This window comes from Hippocampus bargibanti, linkage group LG15, assembly GCF_051943395.1.
Source record: "Hippocampus bargibanti isolate YZ-2025 linkage group LG15, ASM5194339v1, whole genome shotgun sequence".
Classification (NCBI taxonomy): domain Eukaryota; kingdom Metazoa; phylum Chordata; class Actinopteri; order Syngnathiformes; family Syngnathidae; genus Hippocampus; species Hippocampus bargibanti.
In genome coordinates this window covers 3658084-3684215 of record NC_142748.1, presented here as the reverse complement: position 1 = coordinate 3684215, position 26132 = coordinate 3658084, and the positions used below count along the sequence as shown (strand labels likewise).

The 26132-nt window shown below is 37.7% G+C and overlaps 1 protein-coding gene and 1 pseudogene across 2 annotated transcripts in view; one reads left to right on the top strand and one right to left on the bottom strand.

Moving 5' to 3' along the window:
- rab26 (RAB26, member RAS oncogene family) overlaps positions 1-26132 on the bottom strand; it is a 44149-nt gene that overhangs the window by 7239 nt on the left and 10778 nt on the right. For both annotated transcript variants that reach the window (XM_089015431.1, XM_089015432.1), the window contains 3 exons: positions 19185-19226; positions 17553-17619; positions 13919-13971 (listed from right to left, as the gene is read on the bottom strand). In XM_089015431.1, coding sequence (XP_088871557.1) covers positions 13919-13971; positions 17553-17619; positions 19185-19226 — 162 coding nt within the window. The remainder of the gene's footprint in view (positions 1-13918; positions 13972-17552; positions 17620-19184; positions 19227-26132) is intronic.
- On the top strand, positions 5787-6888 carry LOC148887122 (uncharacterized; annotated as a pseudogene).

Sequence of the window (26132 nt, the reverse complement as noted above, 5' to 3'; positions counted from 1 at the left end):
GCGCAAAGATAAGGTCAGAGTGAATGTGAAATTAAAAATGGGGGGTGGGGGGGGCTGAAGTGGGAGGAGGATGATTGATGGATAAATGCAAGTCAAAAAGGACAATTGTTTTGAAATTAGATTAGAGTAGATTGAGTGCATGTTCTATCAAAAATGTACATTTTACAGCAGCAAAAACAAAATACAGGAGCTGCTGTCAAGGCAGCCACTCTCGCGGCACCATATTGAAGTCAAAACAAAACAAAAAAAACTAATGTGACAACACAAAAGATAAATACAGTCATTCAATCTGAAAAAAAATGCTGCAGTTCTAGATGAAAGAGGAGAGGATCAAAGCCTCCTTCTCACCAGTGGAATGTGCACGTTTGCTACAAGCTAAGTTTTGAAAGCAAACACGAAGCTGTAGCATCCATTGATGCAAAGAGATTGTCTCGCATCTCTTGCCCCACGTAAATCCGCTTCAATTCCAAGCCGCGATTTACAGTTCCATATATGCACAGTTTCCATATATGCTCCTCAAACCATGCATCTATCAAGCCGCAGATACACACAAAGCAGCAACGCACACTTCAAAACGCTAAACGCTAACTCCAGCGTCACTTTCGACACCGTCATCGCACTCTACCTTGTTATCAGACACTCAATGGAATTGTTTCATTGTTTTGAAAAGCTTTTATTCTCTGCTACTTCATGTACTTCACCTGCGAGACAAAGAATATGACTAGACCCCCCCCCTAAACCCCAACCCACAATATAGAACAATTCTCAGTCACTTCAATCGCACTTGTGTGACAAGCTTTTTATCAATTATGACTGTGTGTGTCATTTGTCAAAGTGAATTACTAATGCATAGTTATTTACAGCAAAGTCGCTTGTCCTACTTTTATTTCTTTTTCCAATTAGCCCACATCATTGTAGGGCTAATCGGTTCTGGTAATTACCGTCTCTGAGAATCACATCTAAATCCAATTAGAAACCCCCCCGATGGTGTACAATAACAATGAAAAAAAAACCTTGGAGTAAATGTTGCCGGTAAAATGAATGCGGGACGGTGTTAATGGTTTTATAAACGCAATTGTGCAAAGTGGCGAAAAGATTTTTAGAAACACCACTTTCAGTGAAGATCATCATCTTAGAGGGCCATCTATGGGATAAAAGTGATTTATTTTGAAGCAAAGAGAATGGGAAATAACAATTTGGAATGTCCTGAAAAAGAAGAAGCCATCTGGCGTGCTGAGCAACAGACGTCGGACAGGTCGGCCAAGGATTTGGACAGTAGTTGATGACAGAAACATTGCTATAACACAATCCACTGTTCAAAGAAGACAACAACAAATTCATTTGTGGTATCATGTATCGGAATTTACACATTTAATCCAAAGTGCTAAAAAAGGGCACAATTTCGAGTGTGTGTTTTTAAAATGTGTTATTTTAAATGATGCTTTTTTTCAAAAAATGTCAATGGATGGTCTCAGTGAATGCATAATGACGACTAACCTTTTTAGGGACGGCGAAAATTGCATTTTCTGTGTAGCTCACGCTCTTGTTTCTACTTATAATTGTATTTTATTTATTGCATTGTATTTGTGATTAGATTTTATTTATTTAGTACCGATGCTTGTCTGTGACTGTAAAGTGTCCTTGAGAGCTTTGAAAGGCGCTTAAAATGTAATGTATTATTATTATTATTATTTATTATTATAAAAGGTGAAAGAGTGGGTTTAAATCAGGGGTGTCAGTCATTTTTTTGCCGCGGGCCACATTGTTGTTATGGTTTCCTCTCGAGGGCCGTTATGAATTTGGGGAAGAATTTGAATGTTTAATCACCACCACATATTACATATAGAGCGCACTGCAAATTAATGACTAACTAGTTTTCAAATCTGAAGTCAAGAATAATGAGTTTTATTGTGGTTTACATCCAAAAATATGAAATTTTGGGTAGCATTTTAGCAAGCATCATGGAATTTCACACGTTTTATTTGCTTTCACGGACCGAAAAAAAATGATGTGGCGGGCCAGATTTGGCCCCCGGGCCTTCAATTTGACACCTGTGGTTTACATGTTCATGATTTTGGGCCTGACTCTGTATGTATGACTCAGACTGTTTCATGAAGCTTCATTTAGGGCTTAGGTGAAAAGCAAATGAAACACTTTGATTTCCTTAGCCTGATTCTGCTTGCTAGCTCTCATTCGTAATATCATCATCAAGTGAATCCCATTCACGTAATCCCCACTTTCATCCGCAGGTTTACCCAAAGCCTCGTTCTCTTCTCGCATGGGTTTACATCCCTTCATTATATCGAGCTCGTGTCAGTGAGTGCACCTAGCGGCCTTGACTGTCGACAACCCGCCAATTATTGACTGGGATGGTCTTGAAAAAGCTGGCTAGTGGGTGGATTACAAGAAAAGTAGTAGAAGTAACACGGCTTCTAAAATTGTGATCTAGCTTCAAAGCCATCACGGTCAATGAGAGTTCATGCCGTGGGTGGGGGAACAGAAGTCGGCGACGACACGTGTGCCGTCGCGTGGGTGTTTTGGTGTGTCGTAGCCCACGTGTGATGGTCTCTGATTGATATCAAGGTCAAAAGACGTTTTATTTTCAGCGACGAGTGAAAAGAGATGCAAAAGGGTGTCCAGAATGTATTTTTAGTTGGTCGACGAGAATCAAAGCGCTTTGGGAGATCTAATAATAGACAGCGTTTGCGACGCAGTGTCATATTCTAACTCGCGTGATCCTTAGTGCTGCATTTCAAAGAAAAACACGTCAAGTCAGGTTGCTGTATTAGCTTGTTTACAAAAGGAAATCTTACAACATATCTACAGTGCGTTAGCCTTTCGATGGCATTTGGCATTGTGCGTTAGCATTAACCTATCAGACACTCCAACAAATTTTCACACAACACCATCCTGATTTTTAATCCATTCCCAAGCATGTGGATTCACTCTTGCTGTCAAGTGCACGTTAATAACACTTCAGGTTACCCTGTGAGCTGCTGATATGACTGCTAACGTTGTTGAGCTACTTGTGCGTTGCATAGCAAAATGCACAGAGGAGCAGCCGACAGTCGTTTTGTGCAAAGCTTGAGGAATTAGGATATTATGGTACAGTGAGACCTCAACTTACAAACACCTTATCTTACAAACGTCAAATTTCTGAAAATTAAACCTTATAATAAGCACTATTTTCATAATACACACCCACCACGGCTGGCGGAGTGATCTTCGGCGGAAGCACACGACCGAACAGCACCAGAGGTTAAGTTACCAACAGTCCTTATGGAAGGTGACTCTCCTTCCATAAGCCATCAACGACCATCAAAAAGGTCAATAAAACTTTATTTTACAGCACAGTTTATTTCTTTAATTACAGTCCTCATGTAATGTGCCTCTCTTTCCAAACAGCAATTCCCTTTGACCTCCAACGCCATTCCATCAAGCCATAAATGACCGTCACAAATGTAAATAAAGTGACTTTATGATACAATGCAGTGTATTTCTTTCATTACAATACAATAGCACATTTATTATACATAGAATAAGGTATGTTGTGTGTAGTTTTAAGGCTTATTTAGTTGAAAAGTATATTTTATGCAAACCCGGGAACGGATTATTCCCATTTTAATGGGACTTTTTTTGTAGATACACACTTTTCGCCTTACACACTGTCTGGGAACCAATTAAGTTTGTAAGTTGAGGTCTCACTTTATATGGAAAGAGAAATTTCATTGGGAATGGCCAGAAAAACATTTTGACATTCCATTAATCTTGGATTAAAATTTGGTTTTACGGTGATGGGCACCAAAAGCAAGTAGACCGGACATATTTTCATTGATTTTCGCTATCAGGTCATGAAGATGCCAGACAGACACGTTAATCTAATCAGTGGATATGAGACTTCCTTCTAGAGAGGGAGCTGTAAGGATAAATATATCTTCATCGGTTATTTGTTTGCTATTTAGCATTTGCTAACGTGACCTAGCATTACTCTGCAAAAAAATTAATGAACCTGTCTTTAAAAAAAACTCTGAATTAAATCTTTGGAGTAAATCTCTTCATCAAATTGCGATCAAATAGAATTGAGTTGCAATGTCAAATAAAAACAAAGTGCCATCGAAATCAATTGCATAATTTCAGACGAATGCCTCTCACATTCTAAATGTTCAACTTCCTTTTTGTCGGCCCCCCCAAATTGGTGCGCAAGAAACAATTTGAGGAACTTGCGGTTAGGGTTGGACCGGGGTCGTTGAGTGGGGAGATTTCACAAACACCAAAGTGGGTGAGGAGAAATTTTGATCCGTCCAGACAATGTGAGGTCACGTCGCGTCGGCAGGACTGCAGGTAAGGAGGTTTGTACATGATACTTGGATTTAAATAAATATGTCGCGTGACAAAGAAGATTTTGAGAGATTTTTAGTTGATACAGTCAATCAAATAAAAGCAAATATATCTGGATATCATCTTACTCCAAATAAATGACAGTGATACTACATGGACGTTGTCCGCCATTTGAAGTGTTTTCTTCTTTATTTATCTATGTTTTAATCTATGTATTTATCTATGTATGTACCTATTTATGTATATATCTATGTATCAATTTATGTCTCCATTTACGTATCTATGTATTTATTTATTGATCTGTTTATGTATCAGTTTATGTATTTATGTATCTATTTAGCTATTGATGTATTTATTCATCTATCTATATATCTGCCTATTTATTTATGTATTTATGTATTTGTTTATGTATTTATGTATTTAAGTATTTAAGTATGTATGTATTTAAATATTTAAGTATCTATGTATCTATTTAGCTATTGATGTATTCATCTATCTATATATCTCCCTATTTATTTATGTATTTATGTATTTATTTATGTATTTATTTATGTATTTAAGTATTTAAGTATGTGTGTATTTAAATATTTAAGTATCTATGTATCTATTTCGCTATTGATGTATTTATTCATCTATCTATATATCTGCATATTTATTTATGTACTTGTTTATGTATGTATATATGTATTTATTTATGTATTTATTTATGTATTTAAGTACTTATGTATTTAAATATTTAAGTATATATGTATGTATTTAGCTATTGATGTATTTATTAATCTATCTATATATCTGCCTATTTATTTATGTACTTGTTTATGTATTTATTTATGTATTTGTTAATGTATTTATTTATGTATTTGTTAATGTATTTATGTATCTAAGTATCTATGTCTGTATGTATGTATGTATGTATGTATTTATTTATGTATTTAATTGTGTCTATTCATTAGTATATTTATCTATCTTTTGATGTATTTATTTCTTTATTCATGAGTTCATTTATTTATCCATTTATTTATGTATTTGTGTATTTATTTATTTTTTGTTTTGGGTTGCAACAGTTTGGCCAGTGCGAGGAGCAGCTGCCGGTTGTAATTTGCCCTCCCTTGTCTCGTTCCATTCGGTTCGGTTCGCTTGGCGTGCAGCTGGCTTCAACGCGACGGGAACGAATGCCCTGACACAGATGTGATTTTAAAGGCATATCCATCCATCCATCCATCCATCCATCCATCCATCCATCCATCCGGTTTTAAAAAATATGCATTGCTTGAGAAAGTAGCAGGTTTTTTTTGCATCTAAAACATCCTTTCATATTAATGCAGTTTGTCGTGGCAACCGGTTTGTTGTGAAGTGGTGAAACGTGACTCAAGCGGTCGGGTGGAGTGTCGAGAGTTCCTCTTTGACAAACGTCCCTTATCACTTTCTCTCTTTCTTCCTAAAGGTTGTGCATGATCATCTCAACTAACTTGGACGTGGAAATCTCCAAATAAGATGAATATGAGTTCCATTCCGACCAAATGCAGCTCTGAGAAGCACGTCACGCAGCTCAGAAGGTGCAAGGACAGACTCGATCCGGTCACAACGAACAAAGAGGAAGCCAGACGGCAATCAGCCTACACAACCTCCGCCTCCGACCTGACCTCCTGCTCTCATCGACGCCGTTGGTCCACTGATTGCTGCCACAGCAACGGCTCACCTATCATTACTGTCAAGAAAAACACCCAAGAACCTCAGCCTCCTCAGCGGGGGGTCTCCCTCCTTCGAAACCGTACTCAATCTTGTTGTTCCAGACAACGCTATAGTTCGATTATGGAGTCAATCCCCCCCGCTACTCATCTGTCGACATCTCCATCGTCTGCTTTCGTTCAGACGTCTGTCATAACGGGACACGACCCGCTGGGTTGGAAGTTACGCCCAAAATCCAACATCTCCTCCAAACGGGCTCACACACATCGTTTATCCCTTCAGATTCCGGTGCCCGTCACCCTTCCTGATCCCGATTTCGCTCTATCCAACCCATCTCTAACAACTCCACCTGACCCCATACAGAAAAGTACTCCTCACTTCAAAGGTAAACAGTTCCGTCGCCACCACTCGGACTCCATAGCCTTCCTCGGACCGACGCCCATGGTGACCCTGGATGAGCTCCGTGAGGTGCGTCTTCGCCCTGCCCAAATCGACGATGTCTTCTTAGAAGCACAAGGCGAAGAGAAGGCGATCCAGCGGTCGCATAAAAAACCACCGGCTATTCCGGAAAAAAGTCCTTTGACAAGAAAAATAGCGCAACTCATTGCTCATTCATGGCAGCGCCCAACGTGTGCCGCTAATAAAACGGAGCACGGAGAAATTATTTACAGTGTCATAAAAGCAAAAAATACAACAGGCCCAGATCCACTACGGACTGTATGCAAAAATAAATAAGATGCACTTAATACGTGACGAATAATCTCCATGTACAAAAAAAAAACATTGCTCACCAGATGGATAGAGCTCAAAAACAGGCAATAACATTAAGCCAGATATTGATATTATTTTTATTATTATTATTATTATAGTAGTAGTAGTAGTAGCAGCAGCATTGGCGTTGGCATTAGTATTATAAAAAAAGGTAAGAATTACTTAACATTAAGCCAGATACAGTATTATGTCCTTGAGAGTTTTGAAAGGTGCTTATAAATGAAATGTTGTATTATTATTCTTGTTACTATTATTATTATTATTATTAGTTGTAGTAGTAGTAGAAGAAGTAGTAGTATTATTATTATCATAATCATTATTATTATCATAATCATCATTATCATAATTATCATAATCATTATTATTATTATTATTAATATTATTATTATCATTATTATTATAATTATTATTATTATATAAACAGGTAAGGATTACTTAGCATTAAGCCAGATACAGTGTTATGTCCTTGAGAGTTTTGAAAGGCGCTTAGAAATGAAATGTTGTATTATTATTCTTGTTACTATTATTATTATTATTATTATTATTATTAGTTGTAGTAGTAGTAGTAGTAGTAGTAAAAGAAGAAGTAGTAGTATTATTATCATAATCATTATTATTATTATTATTATCATTATTATTATCATTATTATATAAACAGGTAAGGATTACTTAGCATTAAGCCAGATACAGTATTATGTCCTTCAGAGTTTTGAAAAGCGCTTATATATGAAATGTTTTATTATTATTTTTTTTTTTTATTTATTTATTTATTACCATGACTATTATTATTATTATTATTATTATTATTATTATTACAGTAAAGTCTCGTTATATCGATATTCAAGGGAGTCCGAAAAAATATTGATATAACCGGGACTATCGATATATCCGACCCTGTTTGCATGTAATTTTCTCCGTGCGTGCATAGAAATAGTATCGATATAACCGGGACTATCGATATATCCGATATCGATATAACGAGACTTTACTGTATTATTATTATTAAATAATTATTATTTTATTGTTATAATAACAATGGTGATAATAATGATAATGATAATAATAATGTTAATGTTATTATTATAATCATTTCAGTTTCCCGATAAAACTAAGTATTTTTGTTACAATGTGTCTTTTTTTGGTCAGGGGGCGGTCCTTGCATGACGTCACGTACGGACTCAACTCAAAAATAAGACTTCCTGAATATTCAGAGCGATTCTTAAAATGTAAAATATAGCTATATGCGGTGAAATATTATTAAAATATGCCCAGTAGAAGTCATTTGAAGCCATTTTACAAATTATGGACACAACTTGTCCGGAGACGTCGGTTGTCCTTTAAAGCTTTGACAAAGTTTTCAGAAAGGATTCAGATTTATTCATCTGGGTTTGTCCCACAAGAGAAGAGCAGGGGTCTCTTGGGGATACAAAACTGCTGAGCAGTCTTGAGGCAACGCTACAGGCAAGGCAATGGTGGGATGGCAGTTTTTACCCTGCTCCCCTCCAACGATACGCTGCACAGAAATCTCAAACAGCCTTTTCTAAATATAGCATGCTTCTTTGTTCTTTGCGTCTGTTGTATGCAAATTATTTGGAATAAAGTTTTGCTTGCCTGTATAGTCAATTGGGATATTGGAAAAAAAAACGTACGGACTATGTATAGATAATGAAGGATGCAAATGTGACAACATTTCTTTTATCATCAAATCCCAAAAGGATTGAGGAATGCTCAATTGATAATATTATGCCTTGAAATATTGAGAAAGAACCAATACGAGTGGGACCAAGTATTCTTAAAAAAAAAAGAATATTTGACCGCTTTAACCTCGTTTTGAGTACAGTGATACCTTGGCTTATGAACTTAATTGGTTCCCAGACAGTGTGTAAGGCGAAAAGTGTCTATCGCAAAAATTACTTTCCCATAGGAAACCATTAAAATGACAATAATCCGTTCCCAGGTCCCCATAAAACATAATTTTCTACTTTCTAATTTTCTAAGCCTTAAAACTACACAAAATATACCTTATTTTATGTATAATAAATGTGCTATGTTATTACAATTAAAGAAATAAACTGTACAGTATAATAAAGTCATTTTATTTACCTTTGTGATGGTCGTTGATGGCTTGATGGAATGGAGTGGCCGGTTTCCTCAATAGTAAACACTTGATGAGGAATGTAACTTCTTCTTTCACCATCTTGAGGAATGATCCCTTGTAGGTGGTTTCTCTGTGATAATTTTAACTAGTTCCTCATCAATTGTGTTCTGTTTAGCTGGGTTGATAGCTTTTTTGCATCAAGTGTACAGATGGCTTGTGGGGGTTGTTTGTGGAGCCTGATTGATGGGATGTTTTAACCTTGCGGTCTACTATCAAAGTTGAAACTCTCTCAATGTCGTCTGCCTGTCTCTTTCATGTTTAAACCACCTCCCCTCACTGCTGCGTTCTTGACCAATCACGTGGCTTTAACCGAAGACTGGGGGCGTGGAATAGAGGACAAAAACAGTCGACTGCCATTTAGTTAGAAGAACGGGCTCATTCGCGAATGACACATTACTCATTGAGGCAGCTCCGTATACAAAAAAAGTTCGTATGCCAAGGTAAAGTTTGAATGCCAAGGTAAAATGTTAATAAATTTAACGTTCGTAACCCGAAAAGTTCGTAAGCCATTGGGTTTGTAAACCGAGGTGTCACTGTATTCGCAAAACTAAGAAACTGAAGGAACCTATTGGAATCTTTGGTTCCAAAAGACGGTGGGGAGAGGCTGATGAAATGTTTCTGTTTAAAGAGATAACACTTTGAGGGGAGGGATGTAGGTTGGTGGTAAGAATGAGAAAATGAAATTTTCAGTCAGTCAGTCAGTCTGAAATGTACAGAAGATGGAGGGAATCAATAAATATGCTTCTATAAATGAGGAAACAATTTTACAGACAGAGAGCTGGACGGCATGAAATCTGCTTCTTCGCAAACGCAATAAATGACCTTGAGGAGCATCAGTAACCAGCCCGCCAATCGCTTTGCGTTATTTTCTTGAATAAAAAGACCCCCCACACACATCCCCTTACGCTTTCTCTCCCCCTTGCTTCCAAACAATTTCTTTTATCAAATAATGCAGAAGCAGAAACGTTTAGTTTTCACCAGGCGATTCCAATGGCAACCTCACACGGCTTGCTTTTCACCGCACAATGGGGGAAATCAAAATAATCCGTCACACCAAATGATGTGCATTTTTACATTTACAATAAAACACGATTATCTTGCATCTGATGCATAATTACATTTTTTTTTTACCGTTTTAAGTCATTCACTGCCAGATGTTGTGCCAGGGTTTTTGTCATTTTCACTTAAAATTGCAGGACCCACTGCTTATTGTGTTTTAGTACTACATAGACATTCAATTCAGCGTAAGAAAACTTTATTTATTCATTAGAAAGAGTTAATTCCTAAGTTATATAGGTCTGGAGTTATCTGAACTTGAAATGGTGGTGGCTGTACACAATGTAATACAATACATACATACTGATTTATATAGCGCTTTAATAACAGCTGAAGCTGTGACAAAGCGCTAACATGGACAAAAGGCAAATGCTGCCCCCTCGTGGAAGGGGAAAACATTGCCAGAGGTCTGACCAGTGCTTTATCAGCATCCGTCGCAAAAAAAAAACAAATCAGAACGTGAAGAAATTTGGGTATGGTGCTCCACATAATGGTTTTTAATACCCGAAACAATTCGGGAATGGCAGCGAATGAGTTAATGACGATGTCTTTGTGCAGTGACAAGGAGAGCAATAAACCACTTGCGTCAAGAAGGTGAGCGCAGGTGCGAATCGGCGGCCTTTGAATAACGTGATGTAGAAGTGGAACGTAGTCAGACAAAGCTCTGGAACGGATTACGTCGAGACTGAGAGTGAATAAGCCATTGGAAAATGACATGAGAAACGGGAGCGTCACCAGAAAAAAACACAAATGTACCAGTTCATTTTTGTCATCAAAAATAAATACAGTATATTTTAAAAATGTGCTTAGGCGAGCCAAAACGCTGATTTGAAGAAAAAAAAAATCCACATGCAATTTGAATTTGAAGCTATCACATAAAAATGTGCTTGAGGGAGCCAAAAAATGATTTCAATAAAAAAATATATATATAAAATAAATATAAATAAATATATTACATTTAAAAACAATTGTTAAAAACGTATTCAACCACATGACAGCCCTGAAAAAAAACATCCACGGAAAAACAAGCATTTAGGTCTGCGCTCCACCAAATCCATCCAAATAATGGCATTTCCTTCCTTCTCAAGCAAGGAAGGAAATGTCAAAATGTGTCTCAAGCATGTCGTTACCACGGTGACAACAGACGACTTGAGCACTCTAACATATTGCCTGAAGACTAAGCAGTCAATATATTAAAGTGCTAAATTACAGTACGGAAATTTTCATAGTAAATTAACTAGAGAGGGAAAGCTGGTGAGTATGAAAAAAAAAATCAATATATGTACTTTACCGGGAAAAAATATATATATACAGTATATATACATATATGTGTATATATACACACAGTATTACCTCAACTTACGAACGCTTTAGCTAACGAACTTTTCGCCTTACGAGCATTAAATTCGCAAGAATATAACCTTGGCATACAAACTAATTGTACGGGAAACACACGGAGCGCCAAAATGGCTGGCGGACTAATTTTTGGCGGAAGAACACCAAACCACACGGCCGAACAGCGCCACCGTGGCTGCCGGGACTACTTTTCCACACCCACTTTCTTTAACTGCACTCAGTGCAGATGTGGTTTGTTATCAAGTGGATACTTTTGCTTTTTTGGGATCTAAAAAGACCCCATGGCAGTCTAGTGTTAAGCCAAACAGGACACAAAAGAAAATTATGGTCAAGCAGAAGAAGGAGATCATCGAGAAACACGAACGAGGTGTGCGTTTGTGTGTGATTTAGCGTCCCAGTACCAGTACGCTAAGTCGACCATTGCTACGTGTGGCTATGGGTGTTTCTGTGTTGTCCAAGCAACGGTCTAAGGCAATAGAAGAGGTTGAAAAACTGCTGTTGATTTGGATTAACGGAAAGCAGCTAGCAGGGGACATTGTGAATGAGGGTATTATCGCCGAGAAAGCACGGCAACTTCATTCGGATATCATCAAGAGGCAACTATATCAATGACCATCTCAAAGGTAAATAAAATAACTTTATTATATAGTACAGTAAAGTCTTGTTATATCGATATCGGTTATATCGATAGTACTGCTTATTACGATACTATTTTTATGAACGCAAGGAGAAAATTTACATGCCGCAGGATCGGATATATCGATAGTCCGGTTATATCGATATTTTTTCAGACTCCCGAGAATATCGATATAACAAGACTTTACTGTAGTTTATTTCCTTAGTTAAAATACAATAGCACATTTGTTATACATAAAATAAGGAAAATGTGTGTAGTTTTAAGGCTTATTTAGTCAAAAATTTTGTTTTATGGGGACATGGAAACGGATTATTGTAATTTTTAATGGTTTCTTATGGGAAATTAATGTGTGGAAGACACACTTTTCACCTTACACTTTCTGGGAAACAATTAAGTTCATAAGCTGAGGTATCACTGTGCACTTTACGTCAACTTCTGTGGATTACGTCAACTTCTACGGATTCAAAATCACATTTCAAGAGGAAAATAAGGCACATTTTTTGGACAGGTGTTTTGAAATGGAATGAGTACATTTTTGCTGTATAAAAAGCAGCCCACTTCATTGACTAACGAGAACTGTCGAGTATGAAAAATCACAGAATACTGAATCTCCATTTCTCTCCAAATACACGGTGACCTTCGCCCCGAAAACGGGCCGCTAATGGATTCACACAGTGGGAGATTGCAGCGACATGGTGGGACGCATCAACTCGGCAGACTGCAGCGTGCAATTATGAGGAACACATCCATAAATAACGCACGCCTCTTTACTTTTGCTAGTCCTCAATCGAACCATCGGATGATAAAATTTAACTGTGTTGATTACGGGAAGAAAAATCATCTTTGCGTGGGGTGTTTAAGAAGACGAAATATGGATTTCAATCAAACCAAAATGAAGATGAGAGACTTTACTGTAGATGTTATGCTAATTAATCACAGCTAAAATAGCTACTTTTTTTTTTTTTTAAACAGCGGGGAAATTCTTTTCACACATGGGTGTGAAAAAAATATACTTATTGGGTTAGACCCATCGACGACGCATATCACACCTTCATCCTTAACAGCACTCAGCCACCTTTATGAAAAGACTTTTATCGCATTACTGTCGTCAAAAGTGAAGACGACAAAGGAGAAATTGTGTTAAAAGTATGTAGAAAGTGAAAAAAATCCTTCACACCCATCATTATCTTATCTGTTTTTCCTCACAAGGGTGGCGGGGGGTGCTGAAGCCCATCCCACCCGTCTTGGGACGGGGGACACCCTGAACCGGTTGCCAGCCAATCACAGGGCACATAAAGACGAAATTAATGACTTTCTGATTCTGAAGTCCAGATTTGGAATCGAACCCTGCAACTGTACACTGTGAGTCTCGCCTCTACCGATCGTCTTTAGATTCAATTGAGAAGATTACAAGTGTATTGAGTCAGCTCTGCACACAACGCCGCACGACTCCCAGATGTTTCTTTGCCTTGATCACACAAATTCCGTTTTGTGTTGATGAAAGGGACGCCCAAAATGGAGGAAGGGATGACCAACAAATGGGGCAGAGGAGGGAAAATTGCAGTCCGACTACAAAGGGAAGACACCAATTTCTGTATGTGTTGTGAGGGGGACTCTAATTTACATGCATCATCATTTGTTTTGGATTACAAAATAAGACATTTTGACATAAATGATCCATTTGTAACATGTTACTTTGTATGCACGGAAGTTCACAAAAGGGATTTAAGTAAATAGTCATTCAAAAAACATATTGATTCAATTAAAATAGATGCATCGAATATATCAATGATTCATAAAAATGGAGGGTAGAGGGATTCGATTTGGGAATAGACCTTCAAGCCTATGACTGCATGTCATCTGATTCATCAACGTCATATTTCAAAATAAGAGGAATAAAAATGTTTTCTTACCCGGATGTTGTCAAACGATGCTTTGTTGGTGACATCGTAGAGAAGGAGGAGAGCTGGAAGGACAAAAGAAAATATTTGAGGACGTACGCTAAGAAGTAGACCGCCAATAGATATGAACAGGTGTTAGCTACAAAACAGCAGTTGGCGTCCATCATTCGAGTGGATCAGCTTCATCAATAATCACTGGCTGACCTTGGGCCCTCCTACTCCCATTAAATAGTAAACAGTGATTTGACCAATTGACCTGGGCCTCAAATAGACTGGAGTGTTTTTTTTTTTTCAATATAAAAAAAATAATAATAACTAAATAAAAACTAAAAAAAACAGGAAACCAGGAAACCCCGAAACTAGAATCGAAAATAAATAAATGAATAATAAAAAATAAACAATTAAACAATTTTAAAAAATGAAAAAAATTATTAAACATTACAACATTAAAAAATTACAATTAAAATTAATAACAAATAGAAAAACAAAAATAACAAACACATTAAAAATAAATACAAACACAAATAAATACACAAATAAACACAAATAAACAAATACATAAACAAATAAATAAATACACAATAAATAAATAAATAAATAAATAAATACAAAAATAAATAAATATACAAATAAACAAATACAAAAAAATACACAAAAACATAAATAAATACACAAATAAATAAATAAATAAAGACATAAATAAATACACAAACAAATAAATACATAAATACACAAATACATAAATAAATAAATAAATACACAAATAAATACACACCTACATGTGTTTATTAGGTGTCTGTATTATAAATTAAAACAATTAAAAAAATGAAAAAATAATTAAACATTACAACATTAACAAATTAAAATTAAAATTAATAAAAAATAAAACAACAAAAATAACAAATACATTAAAAATAAATACAAACACAAATAAATACATACACAAATAATCAAATAAATAAATAAACAAATAAATACATACACAAATAAATAAATACAAAAATAAATAACTAAATATAGAAATAAATTCAAAAATACATAAATAAATGCATAAATAAATAAATAAATGTGCAAACAATTAAATAAATACATAACTAACTAAATACATAAATAAATCAAGCTGTTGACTATATTTGTCGCAGCCCGTAAGAAGCACCAAACTGAAGTCAATGGACAGAAAACAGACAGATGAATTTGTGCTCAGTTGTCGCCAAGTGTTGAGTGTCTGCCTATTCTCAATTGCATACATTTGAATGAACGTTTTTAACAACAATAAATAATAATAATAATAATAATAATAATAATACATTACATTTTAAGCGCCTTTCGAAGCTCTCAAGCACACTGTATAGTCACAGACAAGCATAGGTACTATAATAAATAAAATACAATCACAAAAAGAATGCAATAAATAAAATACAATTATCAATAGAAACAAGAGAGAGAGCGACAAAGAAAATGCAATTATAAATAAGTAGGTTTTGCAATCATGCAGAAGTGATGATATACAACTGGGAGTGACAAATGGTCACATTCAACAACATTAAAATTGAAGTCATCAATGTTCCAATGAGCCTTGGGTATATTTGTATATTTTTAAAAGAGTGGGAAAAATGACACTGGATTACGTGAGGTTTAAATCGCTCTAGTTGTGCAACTTGCGAGCAAAAACAATGAAGCTAAAAATGGAGCTAAAAAGTTCACTTTTGTGCCAAAGATAAAAAAAAAAGCAAACTGAATCACAGGGACATGTTAAAATATGCGCTGAGCCTGCTTTTGTGAATGCGACTTTATATTCCTTTCCCCCTCCACGGTGCTTCGAGCTTCTAAAGTGATTGTTTTGTATGGAGAGGGTTGTTTTCCCTTCCAGGATTATTACAAAAAAAAGCCTGTATATTTTGTTTTTCCTCTCTCTCTTTTTTTTTTGCAACCACCGCGATTTTGCTCCGTCCTGTGGAAATGGAAGAATGCCAAAGCAGGAGGAAGATGCAGTTTGGCTCCAGACACGGCTAGACCTTGTGCACTTGGCAACATCCTTTACATCACGTGCACCTGCTTGCTTATCGTGAATTGTCAAATAATGAGGGCACAATTCACATTGACCGGTACTAATTGATTCTGGTCTTCATTTCTTTATGACAAATAAATACATGCATAAATGTATGCATAAATATATGCATAAATACATTCCTAAATACATGCATAAATACATGCATAAATACATACATGCAAGTTCTCTCGCTTGAAGGAATTCTACATTTCAAGGTGGAAACAACGTTCGGTTATCTCGCAAGAATCGACGGTGTCAGCGTCGGTGGGGCGTATTTGGGATGCCAACTCTGCAGCAGTAGTAATGCAGCCTGTCAGATTGAATGAACTTTCTTTTAAAAGTCAGTCATAGACTGGACGATTCCAAACAGCAGTTGGAGTCTCCCTGGTTGCCTTGTTAAACATCTGCTAGCAAATCGCTGAATAGAACTGACAGATCCGTTTAACGATGCCCTGACCTCACCCCACACACACACACAAACACACTCGGATAACATTACATCACTTTCAAATGTCTCGATTTCATCAGCTTTTCAGTAAAGGCGTCCAAACAATTTCCGCGCTACATTTCATGCGACTAAGTTGATTTGGCTCTAAGATCAGATTTTAGAACAAGTGTTTTCAACACCTGCCTTTCCAGAGAGACTCGAGGGATACTTCTCGTCCTCGCTGGAGTTATTGGAGATGAGACGGAAACAGGCAAAAAGTCATTTCATACACTTGGGAAAGTATGATCGACATGTTCCTCCCAATAGTGCGAGGCTCATTTTGCTTTTACGCCAGCGAGCCTTGAGGGAAAGCTCACACGCACGTCTGTCAAATCAGATGCGATTAAAAAAGGTGCTTTCGCTAAAAGCCTTTTTTGTTTTTATACCCTCATTTTCCACACTATGATGCGAATTTAAAAGCATTCAATTTTCTCAAAAGCCAACAGTGTGTCTTATAATCCGATGTTCTTCCGTAGGGATCGATATTCTGATTCCTGAGATGTAGCATTTTCAAGTTGCTGTATTGAATGGATTGTATTGTATCGTATTCCGTTTAGCATAGCTCCATCTAGAGCAGGGGTGTCAAAGTCATTTTTTGCCGCGGGCCACATTGTAGTTATGGTTTCCTCTCGAGGGCCGTTATGAATTTGGGGAACCCATTAGAATGTTTAAATCCCTTCAAATATTACATATAGAGCACACAGAAAATTAATGAATAACTCGTTTTCAAATCTGAAGTCAAGAATAATGACTTTTATTGTGGTTGACATCCAAAAATATGAAATTTTGGCTCAGATTTTAGCAATCATCATGGAATTTAACAAGTTTGATTTGCTTTCGCGGGCCGAAAAAAATGATGTGGCGGGCCGGATTTGGCCCGCGGGCCTTGACTTTGACACCAGTGAGCTAGAGGATGCACAAGGCAATATGGTAGTTTTATTATATGCGACTTTTAATGTCTTCTGCCAGTTATATGAAAACACAGTCACATCAACAGTTGAAAAGGTCCAACAGAGAGCTACATTTTTCAACGATACCATCGTATCGTAGAAATGAGACAGACCCCAGGATCCTTCAAAGGACATTAAACAGAAAAACAAGAGTCTTACCATGAGCGTCACGGTAGTACGCATGCGTGACACTCCGGAATCGCTCCTGTCCAGCAGTGTCCCAAATCTAGAAGAAAGTACCGTATGTAACTAATCACAATAGATTTAGGGCCATAACAGCCATTTTATAACCTAAGAATGAGTCAACCTGGGAATGAATGTGTGATGTCTGAAAAGAGGTCTAAATACGTCTGTGTGAAACTACCAATCCCCATTGAAAGTAATTCAATGCATGGATGTCATTTTCTTGGAAATCAGCTCTGAGCCACGCGTTATAATATGAACGGTCATACTGATGAGCACAGAGCCCTGGTTGAATAAAAGGAGCCAGATAAATAGAGTGAGAATTTGGGCAACCGAGATGGGAAAAGCGTCAAATTTCATCTAATTCATCAGCAACCCTGTCTGTGTCTCCTGCCGATAATGCAGCGTGTTTGATAGCCATTGTCAGCTATTCCGTTCTTCTGTTTTCACTAATTGATTGCGAAAGATGAATGTCAAAGTCATTAAATTGCCAGGGACGATTATGATTGAAGAATATGGGAGCAACTGCAACATTTTTCTTACTTATCTTTAAAGGAGATGAGAAACATTTGAACCAAGCAAACTCTTCTCTGGTACATGCATAATTTTATGTATTAAAGTATTTATGTATTGATTGACCAACCGATCAACCTACCTATCAATCTACTGATCAACCTATGTATAGACCGACCTATCTCTCGGCCGAGCGATCTACCTATCGACTGACCAACCGACCGAACTACCTATCGAACTATCGAGCGACCGATCTACCTATCGACCGGCCGATCTACCTAGCGAGCGACTGATCGGCCGATCTACCTATCGAGCGACCAATCTACCTATCGAGCGACCAATCTACCTCTTGACAGACCGATCTACCCATCGAGCGACTGACCGGCCAATCTACCTATCTACCTATCGAGCGACCGATCTACCTATCAACCGACCGATCGGCCGATCTACCTATCGACCGACCGATCTGCCGATCTACCTATCGACCGACCGATCTATCTATCGAGCGATCGATCTACCCATCAACAGACCGATCTACCTATCGAGCAACTGATCGGCCGATCTACCTATCCACCGACCGATCTATCTATTGAGCGACCGATCTACCTCTCGACAGACCGATCTATCGAGCGATCGATCTACCTCTCGACAGACCGATCTACCCATCGACAGACCAATCTACCTATCGAGCGAGTGACCGGCCAATCTACCTATCGACCGACCGATTGGCCGATCTACCTATCGAGCGACCGATCTATCTATCGAGCGACCGATCTATCTATCGAGCGACCGATCTATCGACCTACGTATCGACACATCTATCGACCCATTTAGCAACATATCGATTGACCGACATATTGACTTATCTACCGACCGGTCGATTGACGAATCGATCAATCTATATATCGATCGACCAATCTATTTATTTTTCTAAATAAATACAAAATAAACTGTCACCATCCAGGAGTAGCAACTTTTTCAATTTTTGTTTCAAAATTTGTCAACGCCAATGCACACTGGAAAATCCGCAGTCACAATTTGAATTTTAAAGAATAAAACATTTCATTTAAAGGACGATTGGGATTTTGATCTTACCTGCAGTTTGACTTTCACAGCATCAATGCTCATCACCTTATTCTGCAACACACAAAAATATATATCATTTGAAAATACACATTAAAAATAGATATATTAAAGCAACATATGATGTATTTTAATCTACATTAGTTAAGAAAGTTCATTTGCGGCTGAAACCAGCGTCCTCCAGCACAAATTATGTTTTTTTTTCCTCTGTCAGAAAGACTCGTACAACGAAACGCAGCAGCTGTCACAAAGTTGCTTCACGAAATGCGTTTAACATTGAACTCCTCCGCAAGGTGACGGACTGCTTTGCATTGCAACTTTTATTTTTCATCTGCTCACACCAATGCGTGCTTTTGGTGTCTTGGACAAACAATTCGAAGAGTGATGAAGTCGTTTAATAGAATGGATGGCTGCGGAGCACTGGCCAGAAAAAGAAAAGAAAAAAAGCCATATTCCTGACTAATGCGGATTAGTGATATCAGTGAATATGCATTGAGACCTTTGAATGGGTCAATTCTTCCGATTAAAAATCCCCTTCCTGTCGTGAAGATTGAAGAATGTGTATCGGGGGCACATTGAACATTTTGGATGTGCCGAAAGTCAGTTTAACAAAACGGCGGGTTTACACTCATTATTCGATGCTCGAGGAGATTTGGTTTGCTAGAAGGTTTCTGTAGGCAACATCCCATTGGGAGTTCTATGACTGCTTTGTCAAGTGAAGCTGCGATTGTCGCCGTAGGTGTTGGGAGATGTTTTTTTAAAACTCTCCAAGCGAGGCTGTCAAACTACTTTTTTGTCACGGCTTCAGTTTAATTACCGTTTCCTTTGTTATGATAGAAACCATACCAAGCACATTTTATTCACGTTACTGCATAACTGGGTAACAAGATTATGTTTTCAGGGATCACTTATTTAGTCCAAATGAGAATTTGACATTTTGCTACACATTTTAGCAGGCAGTATAAATTCTAATTTGTTTTGCGGGCCACATAAAATGATGTAGCAGGCCAGATCTGGCCCCACAGCCTGGAGTTTGACACCAGTGGTAAAGAGGTAAAATGACTGAAATAGCAGTTTTTCACAGATGAGAGCCGGCGGCGGATATTTGGATGTTAGAACTGAAATTAAACAGAGTTAAAGCTTAATGACAAGAGTGTCAGCGTCCTTTGCTTTTCGGCACATTTTATATACAGCCTGTGTGGCATGTTGTAAAAATCGCACATAAAGAAAGAGATTAGGTTGCAAATCATGTCAAGGGGGAAGACGGGCATGCATGGTAGCTTTGAATACATAAATTATAGGATATAGTTGGGAAGTCCCAAACTAGTGACTCAGTGTGAATGAATGGAAAAGTAGTCAAAAAAAGTAACACAAAATGATTTTATCATAAGAATTATGCTCATATTAGTATTATAATTTTTTTTATCATAATATGATTGCAATTTATTATTATTAACTCATTCACTGCCAGAAAAATGTGTCCACTCCAATGCTAGGGTTTTTGTCATTTTCACTGAAATTGCAGGACCCACAGAATATTGAGTTTTAAAACAACAAACATTCAATGCAGCATAAGAAACGTTACAATGCAGCATAAGAAACGTTAGATTCTCTGCTTTCATTAAAAAAAAAAAAGTTAATTCATAAATTCTATGGGCCTGGAGTTATCTGAGCTTGAAATGAGGGCGGCTGTTCAAAATACAAATACAAACATATATTAATTTATATAGCGTTTTAACAACAGTTGTTACTATCACAAAGTGCTAACATGGACAAAAGGCAAATGCTGCCCCCTCGTGGAAGGCAAAAACATTGCCAGAGGTCTGACCTGCGCTTTATCAGCACACCCTTAAGAAAAACCAAAACCCGAACAAATTTGGGAATGGCACTCCACGTCATGCTTTTCAATTGCCGAATACATTTTTTCAAGCGATGTTATTGCACCAATTTTGATTAACAAAAATAATGACAGCAATATTAACCCTTTCATGCACCCAATAATGTCAACATAGTTTTTTTTGCACATTAATTCACGTTTTAGGGGAAAAAAAGAAAAGGCAGTCTCCAAATCTTATTTGTGATACACAATCCAATCCAAAGCTGGGAGAAGACCAAGTCTTTTGTTGCCGTTATCGAGATCAAAATTTCATACGAGAAGGAAAGCCATTTCTTCTTCTTAGCCTTGGATTCAACTGAAACTATACCATCGCAACCCACTTAGCCCTGCTGTCAGACCGAGGAGAGCCTAAAAGAAAAATCAATCGAATCCCAGTCACCCAGATTCACAGTGGTTTCGATTAAAGGACAACCGACGTCTCCGGACAAGTTGTGTCCATAATTTGTAAAATGGCTTCAAATGACTTCTACTGAGCGTATTTTACAAACATTCCACCACATATAGCTATATTTTACGTTTTAAGATTCGCGCTGAATATTCAGGAAGTCTTGTTTATGAGTTGGTGACGAGTCCGTACTGACGTCACTAAAGGACCACCCTTTACCGTAAAAAAGACACATTGTAGCGGTCCTTCCATCACATCAATGTATTTTGCTGTGCCTGTTTGGTCTGGGGACCTCGTGTTGCACCCAAAAGCCGCCAGAAGAGGGCGTTCAAGCTCCATATAAGGAATTTACCAGCCTGTGGAAACGGCGGTGGCCGCAGGAGGTCGCCATTTTGTGCCTCTTTTTTTGGGTGAGAGATTTTCCCCCAATGTTGCCTCAAAATGGCAAAAATAAATTATTTAATCGATTGCAAACATGTATGCTTTCCTCTTCAGAACTATTTGAATCATATTCATAACTGGATGTGTAACAAGAAAGCATATTCTCTGAATCTGAAGCCATTGTTTTGATTCTTGAGCAATGCAAGACGTCTTGGCGTGACGTCACGAACTGGGGGTGGACTTTCTGAAAATGCCCAATTCGCAGCTCATTTTTTTACAGATTTTGGACACTTTAAGTCATTTTTATTGGTGTTTTGCATTTGAATAAAAATATCACACTGCGTGTTTTGGGTATTTTAGATGCTATAAAACGTTTTTCTGATGTCAGTTAAAAAACAAAAAAGTGACGTCGGTTGTCCTTTCAGGGCAGATTCCTTTTTTTAATCTGGACAGGGAAAAAAAAATCAATCGTAGTTCCTAAGTATCCAAGTACAAATCACAGTGAATCATTCATGTTACGCATTATATTCAAACCTAGGGAGAATTTAGAGCACAGGTGTCAAAGTCAAGGCCTGAGGGCCAAATCTGGCCCGTCACAATCATTTTATTCAGCCCGTGAAAGCAAATCAAGCATGTCAAGCGCCATATTGCTTGTTAAAATCCGAAATAAAATTTCTAATTATCCAATGTAAACCACAGTAACTCATTATTTTTTACTTCAAATTTGAAAACTAGTTATTCATTAATTTGTTGTGCACTCTATATGTAATATGTGAAAGGGATTAGACATGTAAATGGCTTCCGCAGATTCATCAACTACAATGTGGCCCGCAGCTAAAAAAAAACGAGTTTGACACCCTTGATTTAGTGTCCCATTCATCTGCCGTGTTTTTGTAATGAAGAAGGGAACTAGATTACCCGCAGAAAACCCACATGGGCACAGGGCTGAACATTGAAGGTGTCTTTCAAAGAGGCCTTTTGTAATTTATAGCGCAGTGCATCACTTGGCTGCATACGGCTCACATTGTGCTTCTCGCGCTAATCCAACTAATCCTGGATTTGTCACCCTTGCACTCCTTTTCTCCACTCTCGCTTTCTTTTCTGGTCGGCTTTTGATTGATATGCAGACGCATCCTTCCGTTGAAGTGTTTAACCTCAACCTTTTGGAAATATTTGAAGAGGCCCTTCCCCCTCCCCCTTTTTTAAGCCCCGAGTCTCTCTTCTCCTAGATACAAAGTCGAAATATCTTTTCCCACGTGGATCTCATTGCTTCGGTATTTGTCCGTCAATCAAGCTATCTAATCACAAACCTCGAGATTTCAATTTTAAACCCCAAATATCGCCACCTTTTATATAAAGACAAATTCACCAAGATTAGAACACCCGCATTAGTGAGCAATATCTCAGCAAAGGAAGGCTAAATATGACATTAGCTAACGCAAATCGCTAGGTTCAGTTTATACACTTTAGCTGCTCAGTGGCTCCTGTTTTGGTTCGCAAATATGTGCGCTAAAATTAGCATTCACTAACAGAGATTTACAGCTATGCATGATAAATGTACTTTTGCAGATGATAAAAATGAGGAATTTATTTTAGTGAGACTATTAAAGGGTAACGCCATAGAACAGGGGTGTCAAAGTCATTTTTTGCCGCGGGCCACATTGTAGTTATGATTTCCTCTCAAGGGCCGTTATGAATTTGGGGAACCCATTAGGATGTTTAAATCCCTTCACATATTACATCTAGAGCAAACAGCAAATGAATGAATAACTCGTTTTCAAATCTGAAGTCAAGAATAATGACTTTTATTGCGGTTGACATCCAAAAATATGAAATTTTGGCTCAGATTTTTGCAATCATCATGGAATTTAACAAGTTTGATTTGCTTTCGCGGGCTGAAAAAATGATGTGGTGGGCCGGATTTGGCCCGTGGGCCTAGACTTTGACACCAGTGCCATAGAATCTTTCCCGACGAGGGATAGCCACTATGACTCTAAGACATTTTATGATATAAATGATTCTTAAGTTGACATTTTTTTTTAATGTGCAGCAGCGAGTTGCGACACAGCCGAAGATGAGGCATATCGTGTTTAAAAAAAACAAACTTCCAATTACTCTGCATAATAAATGTCTTGCACTGTTGAGCGATCTCGATTTATTTGAATGCACCGCGGTTACAACAATGGTCAAATTTGTCATTAAACTTGTTATGAATTCATTAAAAGCTGTGCAAAACATAAATCGGAGACGCGTGTGCACATAAGTCCATTTAAATATTCGAGAAAAATTCATGTTTTAAAAATGTATTAACTAATTCACTGCCATTTCCAAATATAGTCGGGAATTGAAAAGTGTGACGTGGAGCGCTATTCCCGAATTTGTTCGGGTTTGTTTTTTCTTGCAGAGCGGTGCGAATCAAGCTCCGGTCAGACCTCTGGCAATGTTTTTCCCTTCCACAAGGGGGAAGGATTTGCCTTTTATACAGCCGCCCCCACTTCCTTTTCAGATAACTCTTGAGCCAAATAAGATCAGCATCTTTTTTTTCAGATGAAAGAAGATAGTCTCAGTTTTCTTATGCAGCATTGAATGTTTATGCAGCCCTAAAACTCAATATTCGGTAGGTCGAGTAAAAATGACAAAAACCCTGGCACTGGAGTGGACACATTTTTGCACATCGTCTGGCAGTGAATAATTTAGTATCTAGTTTTTTTTTTCCTATAAAGTGATGCCAAAAAAGGAGGGGGCTAGTTTTCGGATGCTAAATCTGAATTAAACTGAACATAGTACATTAATGATTTTTTTTTAACCACATTTGTATCACAATGCAATGCTTCAACGACAACGGACACCATCTTTTGTTTCCTGACATCAGAAAAACGTTTTATAGCATCTAAAATACCCAAAACACGCAGTATGATATTTTTTGTCAAATGCAAAACACCAATAAAAATGACTTAGTGCCCAAAATCCGCGAAAAAATTGAGCTGCGAATTGGGCATTTTCAGAAAGTCCCGCCCCCAGTTCGTGACGTCACGCCAAGATGTCTTGCATTGCTAGTGAATCAAACAATGGCTTCAGATTCGGAGAATATGCTTTCTTGTTACTCATCCAGTTATGAATATGATTCAAATAGTTCTGAAGAGGAAAGCATAAATGTTTGCAATTGATTAAATAATTTATTTTTGCGATTTTGAGGCAACATTGGGGGAAAATCTCTCACCCAAAAAAAGAGGCACAGAATGGCAACCTCCTGTGGCCCCCGCCGTTTCCACAGGCTGATAAATTCCTTATATGGTGCTTGGCCGCCCTCTTCTGGCCGCTTTTGGGTGCAACACGGTTTTCAGACCAAACATGTACAGCAAAATACATTGACGTGATAGAAGGACCGCTACAATGCGTCTTTTTTTACGGTAAAGGGCGGTCCTTTAGTGACGTCACGTACAGACTCGTCACCAACTCAAAAACAAGACTTCCTGAATATTCAGCACGAGTCTTAAAACGTAAAATATAGCTATATGTGGTGGAATGTTTGTAAAATACGCTCAGTAGAAGTCATTTGAAGCCATTTTACAAATTATGGACACAACTTGTCCGGAGACGTCGGTTGTCCTTTAAGAGGGAACAACTACAGGTAAAGTCAGTCAATATTTTTGTTATCTTTTTTTTTTTTTTTTTTAGGGGGGGGGTGATTCATTTAGAATTAGAAATGAGATAATTATGGAGGGGGAAAAATAAATTCGATTTTGTTTATTGACCCTACACAAATCTGCGCACGCCTTTCAATATGATTTATTTTTAATCATCACAAAATGCAGTCATAAGGGATTCTTAACCCCTTGAGAGACAACGTTTACTACAGTGCACAGCTCATCATATTATCAGGTCAGAGGGTTCACGGGAGAGGTAATCGAAGGAAGAGTACAAGTTGATTCACAGGATATTTTTGTTCAGCATGGAGACCAAAGCACCCTCTTGATAAAATCAGCTATTATTTCAAGAGGTACGACAGGATTATCTGACCAATACGGCGAAGGCAATCCCCCGGCCCTGTAATAAATCTTACTGGACAGTATAGATGTCAGCCTAACCTCTCTCTCCATTTTCCACCGTGGCGTGCGAGCTCCTGCAGTGCTTCGGGTGCACTGCAGCATGTTGCAGCATTTAGTTGAAGACCTGAGATTGAAAATACCGTGATAACACAGTTTATGAACGCTTTAGCTCACGAACTTTTCACCTTACAAACATTAAATTTGGGAGAATATAATGTTGGCATACAAACGAGTTTACGGCGGACGAA